Source organism: Gossypium arboreum, chromosome 1 (genome assembly GCF_025698485.1).
Source record: "Gossypium arboreum isolate Shixiya-1 chromosome 1, ASM2569848v2, whole genome shotgun sequence".
Classification (NCBI taxonomy): domain Eukaryota; kingdom Viridiplantae; phylum Streptophyta; class Magnoliopsida; order Malvales; family Malvaceae; genus Gossypium; species Gossypium arboreum.
This window is the reverse complement of record NC_069070.1, coordinates 121,620,137-121,636,597: the sequence shown is the minus strand read 5'-3', so window position 1 is coordinate 121,636,597 and position 16,461 is coordinate 121,620,137. Positions and strand designations below refer to the sequence as shown.

Here is a 16,461-nt window from a genome sequence, read left to right as displayed (position 1 = left end):
TCCCTACACCATACGAGAAATACAGCAAAACCAGCTAAGGGTTCCACCGCCGCCTCTGCCACCATAAACCACCGTGGTCACCACCACCATCACCACCATTGGTGCTTTAAAAAACCAAGCCCAAAGCTCTCGTTTTCGTTTTCGTTTTTTGCAGTAAAAGAATATGGCCATAATGATCGACCACCATGCTTGGGCTGTTGCATTTGGTGTCTTAGGTTAGTACTACAAATATATTATGAAACTGAAGCTTGAAGAAGGTTATATATGTATATATACATACATACATACATACATACATATATATATATGATTTTCAAGCATGCTTTCATTGAGATTTTCGCTTTTTATTCCTGGGTTTTTTTTATGGTTTCATCTTTTTTATAATTAATTTACAAACTAGGTCTGTTTTTGGCCTTTTTTTTCAGTATTTTATTATTATTACGAGTAATTATGAAAAGATTTACAAGTTGATATAGGTTACCAATATAATGTTTACTGTCTTTTCACTATTTTATTATTATTTTACTATATTATATATATATACACTATACAACGACATTATTTTTTGAAAACAGTAACGATGCATCTGCATGAATGCATTACCATAAGATTTTCTCGGTCCCTGTAGTACGGGGTTATTTATATTTTTATATACGTCGTATTAAAGAATAAATTAATGCATTTTACAGTTAAAATTGATATAATTGAAGAAATATTCAAACAGTATATAACTTATTCTAACTTACAAAAATTAGTTTTTAACGGAAAAATAAATGAAATTTTTAACGAAATGATCAATTTGCAGGATCTAATTTATTTTTTTAATCTAAATAACCAATGAATTTTTATTTTTTTTCAATCAATGGCAGGTAATATCATCTCAGTCCTGGTTTTCCTGGCTCCACTGTAAGCATCGTCACTCTAATTTTCTTATCTGATCTCTCAATTAAAAAAAGGAATAATTCCTCAATAAGTCCCTCTATTTTGTTTCAGGTCAACTTTTTATAGGATTTATAAAAAGAAATCAACAGAGAGTTTCCAATCATTGCCATACCAAGTAGCATTGTTCAGCTGCATGTTGTGGTTGTATTATGCATTGATTAAAAAGGGTGCTTTCCTTCTCATCACAATCAACTCCTTTGGATGCATTGTGGAGACTTTATACATCTCTATGTTCTTAGCTTATGCACCTAGGAAGAGCAGGGTGAGTGGGTTTATTTCATATACCATCCTTCAAATTCGAGATTTTTCCCAAACAGATATGTATGGTTAATTTCAAAAAGTCCCCAAACTATTGCATAAATTTCAATTTGGTCCTTAAACTTCAAAACACTTCAATTGAGTCCTCAAAGTATCAATATTATACCAATCGGGTTTTTCTATTAGCATGGCAGTCGAATTAGATGTTAAATCACATGGATCAAATTGTAAAAACTTGTTTACCTATTGTGCTATTTTTTTAGTACATCGTATCCAAGCAGATCGCGCTATAAGGACACACGTATTCATAATTTGACCCACATATTTTAAATATGTTCCATGCCAGATTTTGAGCTGACGTATTTATTTTCCAAGCTAATAACAAGATAGCTGAAGGGCCTGCAATGATATAATACTTTTAGAACTCAATGAGAACCCATTGATGTTTGAGGACCTATTTAGAAACTGAACCATAGTTTGGGGATACCCGATAAATTAACCCATACATGTATATAACTCAATGGTTTGTTTTGGCTTATTCTAACTTTGGGAAATTTGCAGATATCGGCCATGAAACTTTTTGCAGCTATGAACATGGGACTATTTTCATTAATTCTCATTGTCACTCACTTTTTGGTGAAAAATTCGATTCGAATCCAAGTTCTTGGTTGGATTAACGTCGCCATTTCAGTATCTGTTTTTGCTGCACCTTTGAACATCACGGTGAGTGTTTAAATTACTGATTTTTCAAAAACCCTTTGATGAATTTTTTTTTCAAATTATTAAGGACTTGTTTTGGAATTAACCCTTTTCTTTTTGCAGGCAAGAGTTATTAAAACAAAGAGCGTTGAGTTCATGCCTTTCAATTTATCGTTTGCCCTAACATTGAGTGCAATTATGTGGTTTGCTTACGGAGTATTTATTAAGGACCTTTGCGTAGCGGTAAGAAGTTCTTTTCTTTTTGGTCTAATTTTTCTTTAATCTCCATGTGTTTCATATTTTTAAAATTTAGTCCCTCTGTTTTTAATTACAAGAATTTAGTCCTCTAGTTGTATGTTTTAAAAATTAAAGTTTAATTCTTTCGAAAAGAAAATTTAAAGTTTAATTGATTGTCTTTTGCCTTGGACCCAGGTTAAATAGGAAAATTTCAATTTTAGTCCCTTTAAAATATTAATGATTCAATTTAAGCCTTTTAGGTCTTTGGATAAACGGAAATAATTATTGTTTTGGCCCCTCCTATTTAAGCTCTTTTAAAATAAAAATTTTTAGTCTAACCCCTCAAAGTTTTATAATTTTATCTCGATCCCTAACACAAAGTTGCCAACCTCGTCCCTATGTGTTATCAATTACACCTTAATATTTTTAAACTCAAATATTTGAATATCAAAATACCAGATATTCAGTTCATTAATAGTGTTATGAATCAAAATTCAATTTTCAATTTAGACAAATAGAAAAGACAAAATTCTTGAAATTTTAAAAAGATTGAAGAGTATAGGGATTTGAGACAAAATTAAACCTTTTATTGGTTTTATACAATTCCTACTACCCATATCCTTATCGTTAAATTGGAGGGCAAAAAGGATTAAACATGCTTAAACCTACATCCTCCTTGTTGATGCAACAACAACGTCCAGCTGAGCTTAAGGCTCAATCTGCAATTAAACCATTTCCTTGACGTGGGACACTAACATTTTATTATTTTATATGTTTCAATTTGAGCCACTAAATAATATATTAATTTCTGTCAATTTCACAGGTCCCTAATGTTGTAGGCTTCATCTTAGGGATGTTCCAAATGATATTATATGCCATATACAGAAACACCGACAAGGTTATCAATGTTGAAGACAAGAAGGTACCAGAAGAACAAACCACCACCACCACCACCATTTCTGTCCTAAGCAAATTAGGTTCCTCTGAGGTTCATCCTATTGATATTGTTACTATTAAAAACCCTAATCAGAATACTACAAACCAAGGTGATGGCAATGAAAATGACCACACAATTGATGTTGATGATGATGATGATGATGATGATGATGATGATGGTAGCAGCAGCCACCAAAAAAGTTTGGAACTTTCTAGTGAACTCCACTTGGATGAATCTCCCGTTTAAAAAAAAAACATGATTGGGTTATGTTTTTTTTTTGGGTTTATTTGCAGTTTAGCACCCCCTGCATGATTGGGTTTGGTCCCCCATTCCTAATGATTGTGTTTGTGAGGTGTTTATTTTTCAGTTTGTCACCATGTTTTTTATTATGTTTAGTATGTGTATATATGTATTACTGTTTTTTGGAATAGAGAAAGATGAAATGTCTTTCTTCGGTTTCTGTTCAATTCTGACCCGGACTTTGAAATTTTAAATTAAAATTCGATGCACTTCGATTTTGATAATATTAATTTATTTAATTCAAACCCAAAATTGATCCAATCCTAAAATGATTAAAACTCGAAATAATATTGACAAGTAACCCTGAAGTTGAACTCTAAGTGACTCAAAATCAAAAGGTCAACAAGTATTATGTATTTATAAACCTATCAATTTTGACTTGTATTTGAAAACTTGAACCAAAACTCGATCTAATTTGATTTGATTATAAAATTTAACAATCTAAATTCGTCCAATTCAAACCCAAAATTGACCTGATCTTGAAATGATTAAATCGTGTAACCTTAATTGGCTCAAACTCAAAATGAATTAATAAGTACTTAAAAATTTGAATAAAGAACTTGATCCAATTCAATTTGATCATAAAGCTTAATAATACAAACCCGTCTTTGAAAATAATTCAATCTCAAAATGACTTGAAAAAAGAAGCCAGACCCAAACTCGCCGATGAGGCACTGGTAATACCGGCAAATGCTAAAACCCCATGAGTTCTCCCTCAAATTATTGTGAACTTAAATCTTGCCATCCTATCAAAATATAAATATATTATTTGTGATTTGTACTAAACTCGAGCCTCAAATCCAAACCAATCGGACCCAAAATAACTCGAATTTAAAATTAACCTTAAACCCTAAAATTTAAAAAAAAAACAAATCAGCCATAACCACAAAGTTTATTGAAATTGCAGGGAAATGTTTGTCCACTTTTTTAACATTATTGGGACCATAAAAGTTTATATCATTTACAGTTACGTCCAGGTGGCTCTCAATGGAGCTTTAATGAATGTTCAATTTAAGAATCATTTGTTCATTCACAACAAGACATAATATGGGGTCATTGACATCATAATCATAATAATCATATAATAATATTATTACAGTAAGTGACAAAACAGAAAAAGTTCCGTACAGATAGGGACCTTACAGTTTACAAAGAGCAAAAGGATAGAATTTGACCCATACTGTCTTTTTTTACTATCAAAATTTTTATCACCACCATGATAATGTACACATCATCATCATCATCATCGTCATTCAATGAAAGGATTTTAAAGTGAAGAAAAGAGAAAAGAACCTGAATGGGAAGTTAAGAACAAGTCAGCATCAAAGTCCTTGCATTTTGTCTCCGCTTCGAGGCCAATCGGGCCGAGCTTTTCGGTTAGAACGAGCAGAAGAGTGCTTGGAAATGTGTTTTTTTTTTTTTTTCATCCGGTTTGAGTGAGAAAACTGGATAAACACTGATGAAAGAAAGTCGGGATGTTAGCCATTTGAACCATCGGAACTACCTTGTGCGCTTTGTCGTCTTTTTTCCCGCCAATTCTCGCCCCACATCTTCGCTTCAGCTACGGCTCGTTCCCTATCCAAATCCCGGTTCAACATCCTGACTGATTCTTTAGGGGAGTCATCTTTCTCGGACCCTTCTAAATCCCACCTACAGCCTGATACTCCTCCTTCATCGTTCTTTGATACCCTTCCTCCTCTGTCGTCTCGATATCTTTTTTCATCGGTTTCTCCAGAGCCACTATGGCCATGCCCTGATGCATTAGGTTCATATGCTTGGTTTGCCAGATATGAGAGAGCAGTGACCACATCTCCGATATGAGGACGTGCGACGGCCTCCTCTTGAATGCACATAGATGCCACAGCTAGAGCCTGGTAGAGACCTCGCATTGGAAACCGTCCTTGCAATAATGGATCCGCCAATTTCGACAATTTGCGACGATTAGTGAACAATGGACGTGCCTGTATATACATAAACCATGAGAAAAAAAAGAACCTCGATTATTAAGTAGTCTTAGCCGATACTACAACATGATAGTTAGGCAACCAAACTACAAAAACATTTCGAATGTGTTACCCATGTTATGAGATTCTGCTCCCCATGAGGTCGAGTGCTATCGATAGCTTTCCTACCGGTAATTAACTCTAAGAAGACAACCCCAAAACTATAGACATCAGATTTCACTGTTAATTGACCAGTCATGGCATACTCAGGAGCACAATAACCATATGTGCCCATAACCCTGGTGGAAACATGCGATTTATCTCCAACAGGACCAAGTTTCGCAAGCCCAAAATCGGATAACTTTGGGTGAAATCCTTCATCCAGTAATATGTTGGAGGATTTGAAGTCCCTGTAAATAACAGGAGGGTTTGCTTTATCATGGAGGTACTCCAAACCCTTGGCTGCACCGGCTGCTATCTTCATTCTCGTGTTCCAGTCCAACGGCTCCTTACCAGGTGGAAGATCTGCAAAGAGATTAACAAAGATCATACTGTAATCGAGTTTACCGCTTCCTGCTATTTTAATTTCTGTATTTTAACAGCACAAAACAAGCAAAATACATTGAAGGGCATAACACCACAATCCTTGTGTGCATCCATCTGTATTAACTTAAACCAAAACTCATCCAACAATACATCACCTGTCTCAAACAGATACATAAAGCATATTGATTCCAACCATAATTAGGCTTAGTTTACGTTGTAGTTGGTTGGAAAACCAAGGTGAAAAGCCACCTTTTTTTTACAGAAAACTCGGTTTTAGGCTGAAAATGTTGAGCCTGTCTGGAATAGCAACAGTTAAGTGCAAACCAGGGTTTTGCAGGTCAATCACAATGCAAAACTCGGCCTTAATCAGATACGGTTTAACCGTAAGTTTGATTTACATGTAAAAAAGCAAAGCAAAGGTCATCTAAGCTCACGTTGAACACCAGGAAGTACAATAATGTCACTCTCTCGTAGATAGCAAATATCGATAGGCATGGATATCTAGATCATCTATACGTTTCAATTAAAGCTTCTAGCATGAATTATCGAACTACAAATCATATGGAAAAATCAAACACAATAACCATTCCAATAACTACGTACCCTCATCATCATCAGTGTATATATATGATATATATGTAAACCCCACAGCTAAGCATCTACCATATGAGACAAACAGATAAATAATAATTAAAATCCACAAATATGTACCTACCATGAAAGATAAACAGATTATAATTACTTGACAGTCCGAAAAAATATCAGAGGCATAGAACTACAAACAGAAAGAAGAGGAAATAGAACTTAAATAACTCCCTTTTTGGGACTGTCAGTGACACGTAACGTCAAAGTGTTAAAAAAATAAGATTTTTAATGCTCTAAAGCTTGCAGTAGAACCAGTTTGTCTATGGAAAATAAATTAATGAAAGTAATCATATTAGAGCACCAAAATATTACCATGAAGATGATCTTCCAAGGATCCCAATGGCATGAATTCATATACAAGAAGCCGTTGATCCCCATCGGCACAATAACCGATCAGATTTACGAGATTAGGATGATGAAGAAGGCTTAGCATGAGGACCTCGACAAGAAATTCCCTGTTACCCTGTAGACCATTTCTGTCCAACTGTTTGACCGCGACTACCTGTAAAGGCAAAAACCATATATCTAAGACACTTAATGACATGAAGTCCTACAAAAACCTTCAATTCGTTCAATTTCAAAAGAAAACCTAGAGATCATCTTTTAAATCTTGTATACACATGTATGATGATTTGGTTACAAGGGAACAAAACAATTTTCACAGAAAATTTGTTCTCCAAATCACAGAGATATACTCAGGGGCGAAGGAGGGGGGGAGGGGGGCAGGCAAGGGCCTTGGCCCCCCTAAAATGGGAAAATTATTCTTTAGAGCCCCCCAAAATCTATAAACTTATAAGTTAATACATGGTAAAATTATAGTTTGACCCCAAAATGATAAATTTTTATTTAGTCCTAGAAATTATAAAGATATAAGAAAATACAATGATGAAATTGCATTTTAACTATTATAAAGATAGGTAACTTAATCCTCCCCTCAATAAAACTTTTGGCTTCATCCCTAGATATACTTACTAACTATAGTATTTCACCTATTAAGAATTTAATGAAATGTTTGGTAGGAGTATCATTTTTACACATGTTTTAGTATATGTTTTAGCAATAAACTAATTAAATTGGTAATATTTAACCACTCTCATGACTTATTTTTAGCAAAGAGAAGAAAAAGTTTTCACTTATTATGAAGGGGTCTTACTTTTTACAAGTTATTACTTATTTTTCAAATTTAAATTTGTACTAACTATTCTTTATTTTATGTCTAACTGTTCTAATACATATGTAATAAATAAGCTTTTTCCTCATATTATTACACTAGTAAGCAAACGAGGCATAAGTCTAATAGCAAAAACTCGTGCTGCAACAGCAATTGGATTTTTCAGACACATCTCGCAACTCACCTACGTGAGGATCACACTTGTTGAGGATTTAGAACAGAAATCAACATTTTATCAGCAAGACAGACAATAGCAGGATGAATGCTACTTTATTTGACCAAAGGATCAATTATACTCCGATATTAATCGATCATCTAGATAGATATCATTAGATCATATTAAAGAACTGTATCCAAGTTCGATTATTTTAACTTTTAAATAGATTTCCACTAAGATTGAACCAGATATGGCCAATACATTCTTAATGACGATATTTCCGGCTTTACTAATGCTTCACGTGCTAAGTTAATAAATTTTAGAATCTTAGATAAAAGCCTCCAACCTCTAAATATTATACAACTTCCATGTTTCCTTTTGTGGCATAAAGACAAATAAAATACGGTTTGAGGCTCGAACAAAACAAGGGCTGAAGCAATTAACAATTACCTGACCAGTACTCTCGAGCTGCCCTTTGTAAACATGTCCGAATCCACCTTCACCTAAGAAAGACTCCGGCCTGAAATTCTTCGTGGCAGCGGCAAGCTCGCGAAAACTAAAAATATGGGCAGCAATTTGAACACCAGGACCATCCCTGGGACATGGTAGTTCCCTTTTGGACCCTCCATTACTCCTCGATCTAAGCCGGTCCCCTCCTGCCAAAACTCCATTGAAACAGACACTATTTAAAGATCTAAAGTACCATTCACATACAAAGAAACAATCTACCAACAAAAGATATATGGACTTGCTTATCATATTCTAAAGAAAGCCAATTTTAGTTTAAGATATTAAATTAATTCCAATTTATCAATACCATCATTAGATCCTAATTACATCAAAACAAAAACAACCCAAACTTTAAATCTCTAAAAATTTTTAAAAAGCATCATTATATTCTAAAGTAAGCTATTTTTAGTTTAAGATATTGAATAAATTCCGATTTATCAATATCATCATTAGATCCTAATTACATTAAAAAAAACACCCAAACTTAAATCCTAAAACATCCGTAGGGTTAAATAAAAAAATAACAATGATAAAATTTTACAACAAAAAACAAGCATACCATCATCTAAACATTGAAATAATAATAATAATAAAACAGAGAAAACCCAGATCAGATCAAATGAATAAAGTAATTAATTTTCTTTCTTTTTTTTTAATTAAAAGCTAACCTGATGACAATCTGGAAATATTAGAGGAAACAGTAGGTTGGGCTTGCTTTGGATCATTGCTTTCATTTACAGTATTTAACTTCTCTTCTTCCTTCGAATCGAAACAAGAAAAACAACCCATCCCTTAAAAGAAAATTTCAAAACGAACCCAGAAATCAAATTTCCTTAAAAGTCTAAAAATTATATCAGATTTACCGTTAACTTGGCATCCCCAATACTTTCTTCTTCTTTTTTACAAAAATTCAAAATAAAAAGTTATAAAAATTTTGGGCACCCTCGATTCTATGCCTTTAAACGATCAAATCATTGAAAAATAAAGGATTCAATGAACGTAATTAAAAATTATGAAAGGGTTTAATCAAATATATTTGAAAGTAAAAGAGAAATTTTTGAAGCAAAATAGAAGAAGAAGAAGAAGAAGCCGGCTTTGGGTTACCGTATATTATGTATTAAAAAAAATTTATAACTACCACCACACTCTCTTCCTTTTGACCATATAGAGGGAAAACTTGGATAAAATGAACAGTAAATCACACCCATGGTGATTCTACAATTGGACTTGTTCTATTTTTGTCGCTTTAAATTTTTCCTTCAATTTACTCACTCTAATTATAAAAAGGTAAAATGGCCTCTCCAGTCCCTATCAATTGCAATTTTGAGCAAATTAATCCCTCTAAAAAACTTAGAACAATTTAATCCTTATCAATTTTAAAAGTGAGCAATTAAGGACAACTAATCAAGGTGTCAATTGTGGATAAGTTTGATTGGTATAATAATAAATTTAGCACTTAATGTTTACATATTTTGTTAATTTAGTCTTGATTCTAAAAAATTCAACAAATTTAGCCTCAACATTTACACATTTACAAAAGGACTGCGGGCTAAATTTGTTAAATTATGACTAAATTCATAGAATATTTAAATTATGATAGCTCAATTTGTTATTAAACCAGTCAAATTTATGTAAAATTGATGAAAAACATTAATGTTGTGATTAATTATCTTTAATTGCTCACTTTTGAAATTGACAATGATTAAATTGCTCCGATTTTTTTGAGAAGGACCAATTTGCTCAATATCAAAATTGAAAGAGACTAAAAAGTTTTTTTTTTACTTTAAAATAATTTTGCAATCACTACCGTTAAAATTTTCGTTTCCCTCTAATGGCTTAAAAAAAATTCTCGTTGTTTCCTTTACTACCTTATGTTTTCTTTTCACTTTTTGATTCCCTCCTCTTTTTTTCTCTTTTGAACGGTTTGGTTGCAGATGTGGTCTTTCAGCTCATGGTGAGTTGCAAGAACAGCGATAGCTTCTCAGCCAAAATGGAAGAAAACGTCGTCCGTTAATTCGCTTCTGAGCTTGATGTCATCGAAGCTCTCTCTTGTTTCTCTCATCTCAAAAAATATTGGGCTATGTATTATCAGGGGATCCGACACCATTTCAAACAGTACTCGCCATTTCAAGTTAATTTAGTTGTTTAGCAAAACCTAAAACACCAAACATTCTCCCAACTTCGTCATTTCAACTAAAGTAACATTTAGTTTTTAGGTGAATTCTTAATAAATTTATTATTTAATTATTTTCGCCCACATCTTAATTTTGTCATAATCTTATTGATAATGTCGTTAACTGAGTTAATGTCATAAGTTAACTTGATATCAATTCAAGAAAAATGACGAAATTATGATAAACTATTAGAGTGCATTTAATATTCTTAATATTTACCTATTTATATTTCATTTTTGCACAATTTAAACTGATCATATTGTATATATCCTATTATTATTAATTTCAAATATATTTATATATGCATCCATATATTCTAAATCGTAGTTTCCACATGCATACGTTTGTGATAGAATTTTAGTATTATTTATTTATTTTAATTGAAATTAACATTTTAATTATTTTTAGTATTATATTATAATCATTTTACTGACTCGTAATGCCTTGAAATCGAAATGCACAAGTTTAGTATACATATAATTATTATATATATATTTTTGTTTGTTAATTATAATTTATTTTTCTAATAAAATCCTTTTAACAGCTTTAAATTAAATGATTATTATATTTATGTTATTTCAAAATTACCAATTTTGTTATAATTTATATAAAGGATCGATAAAGAAAATTGTCTATTTGTTTTAAGTTTAAACGTAGTCAATCATTATAATTTATATAAAGGGACCTGAATGGGAGTTCAAGAATATGTCAGCATCGAAGTCCTTGCACTTTGTCTCCGCATCAAGGCCGATCGGGCCGAGCTTTTTGGATAGAACGAGCCGAAGAGAGCTCGGATATGTGTTTTTTTTTTCATCTGGTTCAAGTGAGAAATCTGGATAAACATTGATGGAAGAAAATCGGGATGTTAGCCGTTTGAACCATCGGAACTACCTTGTGCGCTTTGTCGTCTTTTCTCTCGCCAATTCTCGCCCCACATCTTGGCTTCGGCTACAGCTCGTTCCCTATCCAAATCCCTGTTCAACATCCTGGCTGTTTCTCTAGGGGAGTCCTCTTTCTCAGACCCTTCTAAATCGCCCTTACGGCCGGATACTCCTCCTTCGTCGTTCTTCGATACCCTTCCTCCTCTGTCGTCTCGGTATCTTTTTTCATCGGTTTCTCCAGAGCCTCTATGGCCATTCCCTGTTGTATTAGGATCGTATGCTTGATTTGCTAAATACGAGAGAGCAGTGACCACATCACCGATAAGAGGACGTGTGGCAGCCTCCTCTTGAATACACATAGATGCCACAGCTAGAGCTTGATAGAGACCTCGCATTGGATACCGTCCTTGCAATAGCGGATCTGCCAATTTTGACAATTTGCGACGGTTATTGAACAATGGACGTGCCTGTATATACAAAACCAAAAGAAAAAAAAGAACCTCGATTATTAAGTAGTCTTGGCCAATACTACAACATGATAGTTAGGCGATCGAACTACAAAAACATTTCAAATGCGTTACCCATGCTATAAGATTCTGTTCACCATGGGGTTGAGAGCTGTCAATAGCTTTCCTACCCGTAATTAGCTCTAAGAAGACAACCCCGAAACTATAAACATCAGATTTCACCGTCAATTGACCAGTCATGGCATACTCAGGAGCACAATAACCATATGTGCCCATAACCCTGGTGGAAACATGCGATTTATCTCCAACGGGACCAAGTTTCGCGAGCCCAAAATCGGATAACTTCGGGTGAAATCCTTCTTCCAGTAATATGTTGGAGGACTTGAAATCCCTGTAAATAACAGGAGGGTTTGCTTTATCATGGAGGTACTCCAAACCCTTAGCTGCACCGGCTGCTATCTTCATTCTCGTGTTCCAGTCCAACGGTTCCTTACCGGGTGGAAGATCTGCAGAGAGATTAATGAAAGAATAGATTATACAATCGAGTTTATCGCTTCCTGCTATATAAATTTCTATGCTTTAACTCGTAAAAATTAAGCAAACTACATCAAAGGGGGTAAAAGTACCATGGAGGCCCTTGTACTGGGAGTTGGATTGCATTTTGCACCCTTTACTCAAAAAAGGGCAAATTAGTTCCTATATGTTGATCAAGGAGTAAATTGGTAGAAATGGATGAAATTTTTAATAGAAAGGACTAGTTTACTCTTTGGTCTGATGTATAGAGACTAATTTGCCATTTTTTGAGTAGAAGGGGTAAAATACAATCTGAAACATAGTACATGGCCCTCCATGATATTTTTACCTGTCAAAGGGCATGACACCACAATCCTTGCGTGCATCCATTTGTATTAACTTAAACCAAAACTCATCTAACAATACATCACCTGTCTCAAACAGATGCATACAGCATATTGATTCCGACCATAATTAGGCTTAGTTTACGTTGTAGCTGGTCAGAAAACTGTTTGGAAAACCATGGTGAAAAGCCACTTTTTTACTCAAAACTCGGTTTCAAGGGCAAACCATGATTTTGCATGTCAACCACAATGCAAAACTCGGCCTTAATCAGATACGATTTAACCACAAGTTTAACTTCAATGTCAAATAGCCGAGCAAAGGTCATCTAAGCTCATGTTGAACACCAAGTACAAAAATGTCACTCTCATACATAACAAATATCGACAGACATGGATATTTAGATCATATATACAATTTATTAAAGCTACTAGCATGAATTCTCGAACTAAAAATCATGCGAAAAATTAAACACAATAACCATTATAACTACTTAACCAGAATAATAAGCACAAATATTCTTGTAATAGGTATGCAGCTTTTAATTATAGAAATATATTAACTTCATCAGTATATATATGTAAACCTCACAGCTAAGCATCTACCATGTGAGACAAACAGATTAAAATTTATTTAAATCCACAAATATGTATCTGCCATGCAAGATAGACAGTGTACGTATCTTAGAGGTCCATATACTATTGAAAAGAATCAAGTAAGGCCAAACTGAAATAGATTTAACATTTACTGTTTAATAGAGTTAATATTTTTAAAATTTTTATAGTTTTGTAAATGAAATCTTTTGTTTGAAATTGAACTGCAATTGAAAAAAAATAAAATTTCAAGACATTTTTTGCAGTAAATGTTAACTCCGTTACGATTTGGACTTATTTTATTCTTTTTAATAGTATAAGGACCTCATAGGTACTTTAACCCAAGATAAACAGATTTAAATTACTTGACAGTCCGAAAAAATATCAGAGGCATAGAACTAACACAGAAAGAAGAGGAAATCTAACTTCAATAACTCCCTTTTCAGACTGTTGATGACACATAACGTCAAAGTGTTAAAAAACAAAACGATTTCTCATGCTCTAAAGCTTGATGTAGGACCAGTTCCTCTAGAGAAAATAAATTAATGAAAGTAATCATATTAGAGCACCAAAATATTACCATGAAGATGATCTTCCAAGGATCCCAAGGGCATGAATTCGTATACAAGAAGCCGTTGATCTCCATCAGCACAATAACCGATCAGGTTAACGAGATTAGGGTGATGAAGAAGGCTGAGCATGAGAACCTCAACAAGGAATTCCCTGTTACCCTGGAGACCATTTCTGTCCAACTGTTTGACTGCAACTACCTGTAAAGGCGAAACTATATATCTAAGACACGTAATGACATGAAGTCCTATTAGAACCTTCAATTTGTGTAATTTCAAAGGAAAACTTATAGATTCTCTTTTAAATCTCACATACACTTGTATGACAATTCAGTTACAAGTTACGACAGAACAAAATAATTTTCAAAGACATTAAGTCTAATAACAAAAACTGGTGCTATAAGAAGCAATAGGATTTTCAGACTCATTCCGCAACTCACCTACGTGATGATAACACCTGTTGAGGATTTATACCAGAAATCAACATTTTATCAGCAAGACAGACTCAAGCAGGATGAATGATACTTTATTTGACCAAAGGATCAACCATACTCCAATATTAATCGGATCATCTAAATGGATATCATATCATTTGGTCAAATTAAAGAGCTGCATCCAAGTTCGATTATATAACTTTTTAATAGATTTCCACTGAGATTGAGCCAGATATAGCCACTATAATCGGTAATTAAATGTGACTGAAACTATGGTTCAGTTCTAAATTGATCCTCAAACTTCAAAACGTTTTAATCTAGTCAATCAAGTTTTTCTATTAACCTGGTTGTTTTTTTGGTTGTTAAATGCCAATTCAAATATGATAGAAATGCATTTTAAAACATGTGGATCAAATTTTAAACACATGTACGTCTTTACCAGATAGACAGCTTGGGAGGCTATATTCTTTTACTTAACGCGTTTGATACCATGCTTCACATACGTTAATAAACATCCGAATCTTAGATAAACAACAGATTTTCTTTCCAGACACAGAGCCTTCAACCTTTAAACATTATACCACTTCCATGCTTCCTTTCGCAGCATAAGAAAAGGGCCAAAGCAATAAACAATTACCTGACCAGTAATTACCTGACCAGTACTCTCGAGCCGCCCTTTGTAAACACGTCCGAATCCACCTTCACCTAAGAAAGATTCCGGCCTGAAATTCTTCGTTGCAGCAGCGAGTTCACGGAAACTAAAAGTTTGGGCAGCAATTTGAACACCAGGACCATCCCTAAGACTTGGTATTTCCCTTTTAGACCCTCCATTACTCCTCGATCTAAGCCGGTCACCTCCTGCCAAAACTCCATTGAAATAGACACTATTTAAAGATCTAATTATCATTCACATACAAAGAAACAATCTGATAACAAAAAAACATGGACTTGCTTATAATTCTAAAGTAATCTAATTCCAATTACAAGACATCTATCAATGAATATTGAATTAATTCCATTTAATCAAGATCATCATTGGATCCTAATTCCATTAAAAAAAAACAACCCAACTTTAAATCTCTAAAAGGCTCATGGGGATAAATAAAAAAAATGTAACTATCATCATCTAAACATTGAAATAATAATAAAAAAAACAGAAAAAGCCCAGATCAGATCAAATGAATAAGGTAATTAGGTAATTAATTTTCTAGTTTAAATAAAATTAAAAGGCTAACCTGATGATAATCTGGAAATATTAGAGGAAACAATAGGTTGGGGTCGCTTTGGATCATTGGTTTCATTTACAGTATTTAACTTCTCTTCTTCCTTTGAATCGAAACAAGAAAAACAACCCATCCCTTAAAAGAAAATTTCAAAACGAACCAAGAAAAAAAATCCTAAAAATTATATCAGATTTACAGTTAACTTGGCATACCCAATACTGTATTTTTATATATAAAATTTTCAAAATATATATTTAAAAATGTTGGGCACCCTTGATTCTATTCCTTTAAACGATCAAATCATTGAAAAATAAAGGATTAAATACGCGTAATTCAAAATGATGGAAGGGTTTATTTTAATAAAATTTGAAAGTAAAGAGAAATTTTTGAAGCAAAATGGAAGAAGAAGCCGGCTTTTTTTTTTTTTTTGTCTTTCGGTCAGTGTATATTCTGCGTAAAATGGGTAAATTTTATAATTAGTCATCTAACTATTATAATTTTTCGGTTTTGGTCACTCAACTATGAAAATTTTCAATTTAATCACTATAAGTTTAGATCATTTTTATTTTGATCACTCACATTGTAGATCATTTTTATTTTAATTACTCTTAGTTAAATAGTCAACAGAGGTGATGATGTGGTCTTTTTTAATTAGTACAGTAACACATTTAATTTACAATACTTATATATTCTATCAATTTAGTCTTAATTTTAAATAATTAAATAAATTTAACTCTCTATATTTATAATTTTTTCAATTTGATCCTCAAGCACATATTGCTAAATATAATTATAATTATATTTAAACACATAATTAAATCTTAATAAACTTAAAGGTAAATTTGCATTTTTATAAACTTCATGACATTCTCCATACAAAAACGAAAAAGCTTCTCCTAAGCCTTTTTCAAATAATTATC

At 33.1% G+C, this 16,461-nt stretch overlaps 3 protein-coding genes across 5 annotated transcripts; 1 reads left to right on the top strand and 2 right to left on the bottom strand.

Annotated features, from left to right (window-relative positions):
* On the top strand, nucleotides 1-3,573 carry LOC108483355 (bidirectional sugar transporter SWEET15-like). Its single transcript, XM_017786707.2, has 6 exons — nucleotides 1-215; nucleotides 870-906; nucleotides 994-1,204; nucleotides 1,762-1,923; nucleotides 2,023-2,142; nucleotides 2,960-3,573. Exons 1-6 carry the CDS (start codon nucleotides 164-166, stop codon nucleotides 3,317-3,319), a joined length of 942 nt encoding a protein of 313 aa, XP_017642196.1. The 5' UTR covers nucleotides 1-163; the 3' UTR covers nucleotides 3,320-3,573.
* Nucleotides 3,574-3,852: 279 nt separating this feature from the next.
* On the bottom strand, nucleotides 3,853-9,564 carry LOC108483354 (serine/threonine-protein kinase PBS1-like). 2 transcript variants are annotated; one of them, XR_008287061.1, is made up of 6 exons: nucleotides 9,014-9,553; nucleotides 8,286-8,491; nucleotides 6,820-7,009; nucleotides 5,450-5,841; nucleotides 4,667-5,334; nucleotides 3,853-4,119 (listed from the first exon to the last, which is right to left on the bottom strand). XR_008287061.1 is itself a non-coding variant. In XM_017786706.2 (5 exons), exons 1-5 carry the CDS (start codon nucleotides 9,132-9,134, stop codon nucleotides 4,852-4,854), a joined length of 1,392 nt encoding a protein of 463 aa, XP_017642195.1. In that variant the 5' UTR covers nucleotides 9,135-9,564; the 3' UTR covers nucleotides 4,346-4,851. The 2 variants fall into 2 exon arrangements, 1 of the variants encoding a protein (XP_017642195.1); XM_017786706.2 differs by lacking the exon at nucleotides 3,853-4,119 and having other exon boundaries at nucleotides 4,346-5,334; nucleotides 9,014-9,564.
* A 1,546-nt stretch (nucleotides 9,565-11,110) lies between these two features.
* On the bottom strand, nucleotides 11,111-15,980 carry LOC108480397 (serine/threonine-protein kinase PBS1-like). Of its 2 annotated transcripts, none has more exons than XM_017783387.2 (5): nucleotides 15,554-15,980; nucleotides 14,956-15,176; nucleotides 13,896-14,085; nucleotides 11,982-12,373; nucleotides 11,111-11,867 (listed from the first exon to the last, which is right to left on the bottom strand). In XM_017783387.2, exons 1-5 carry the CDS (start codon nucleotides 15,672-15,674, stop codon nucleotides 11,385-11,387), a joined length of 1,407 nt encoding a protein of 468 aa, XP_017638876.1. In that variant the 5' UTR covers nucleotides 15,675-15,980; the 3' UTR covers nucleotides 11,111-11,384. The 2 variants fall into 2 exon arrangements, with proteins under 2 accessions (XP_017638876.1, XP_017638877.1); XM_017783388.2 differs by having other exon boundaries at nucleotides 14,971-15,176.
* Between the last annotated feature and the right edge of the window lie 481 nt (nucleotides 15,981-16,461).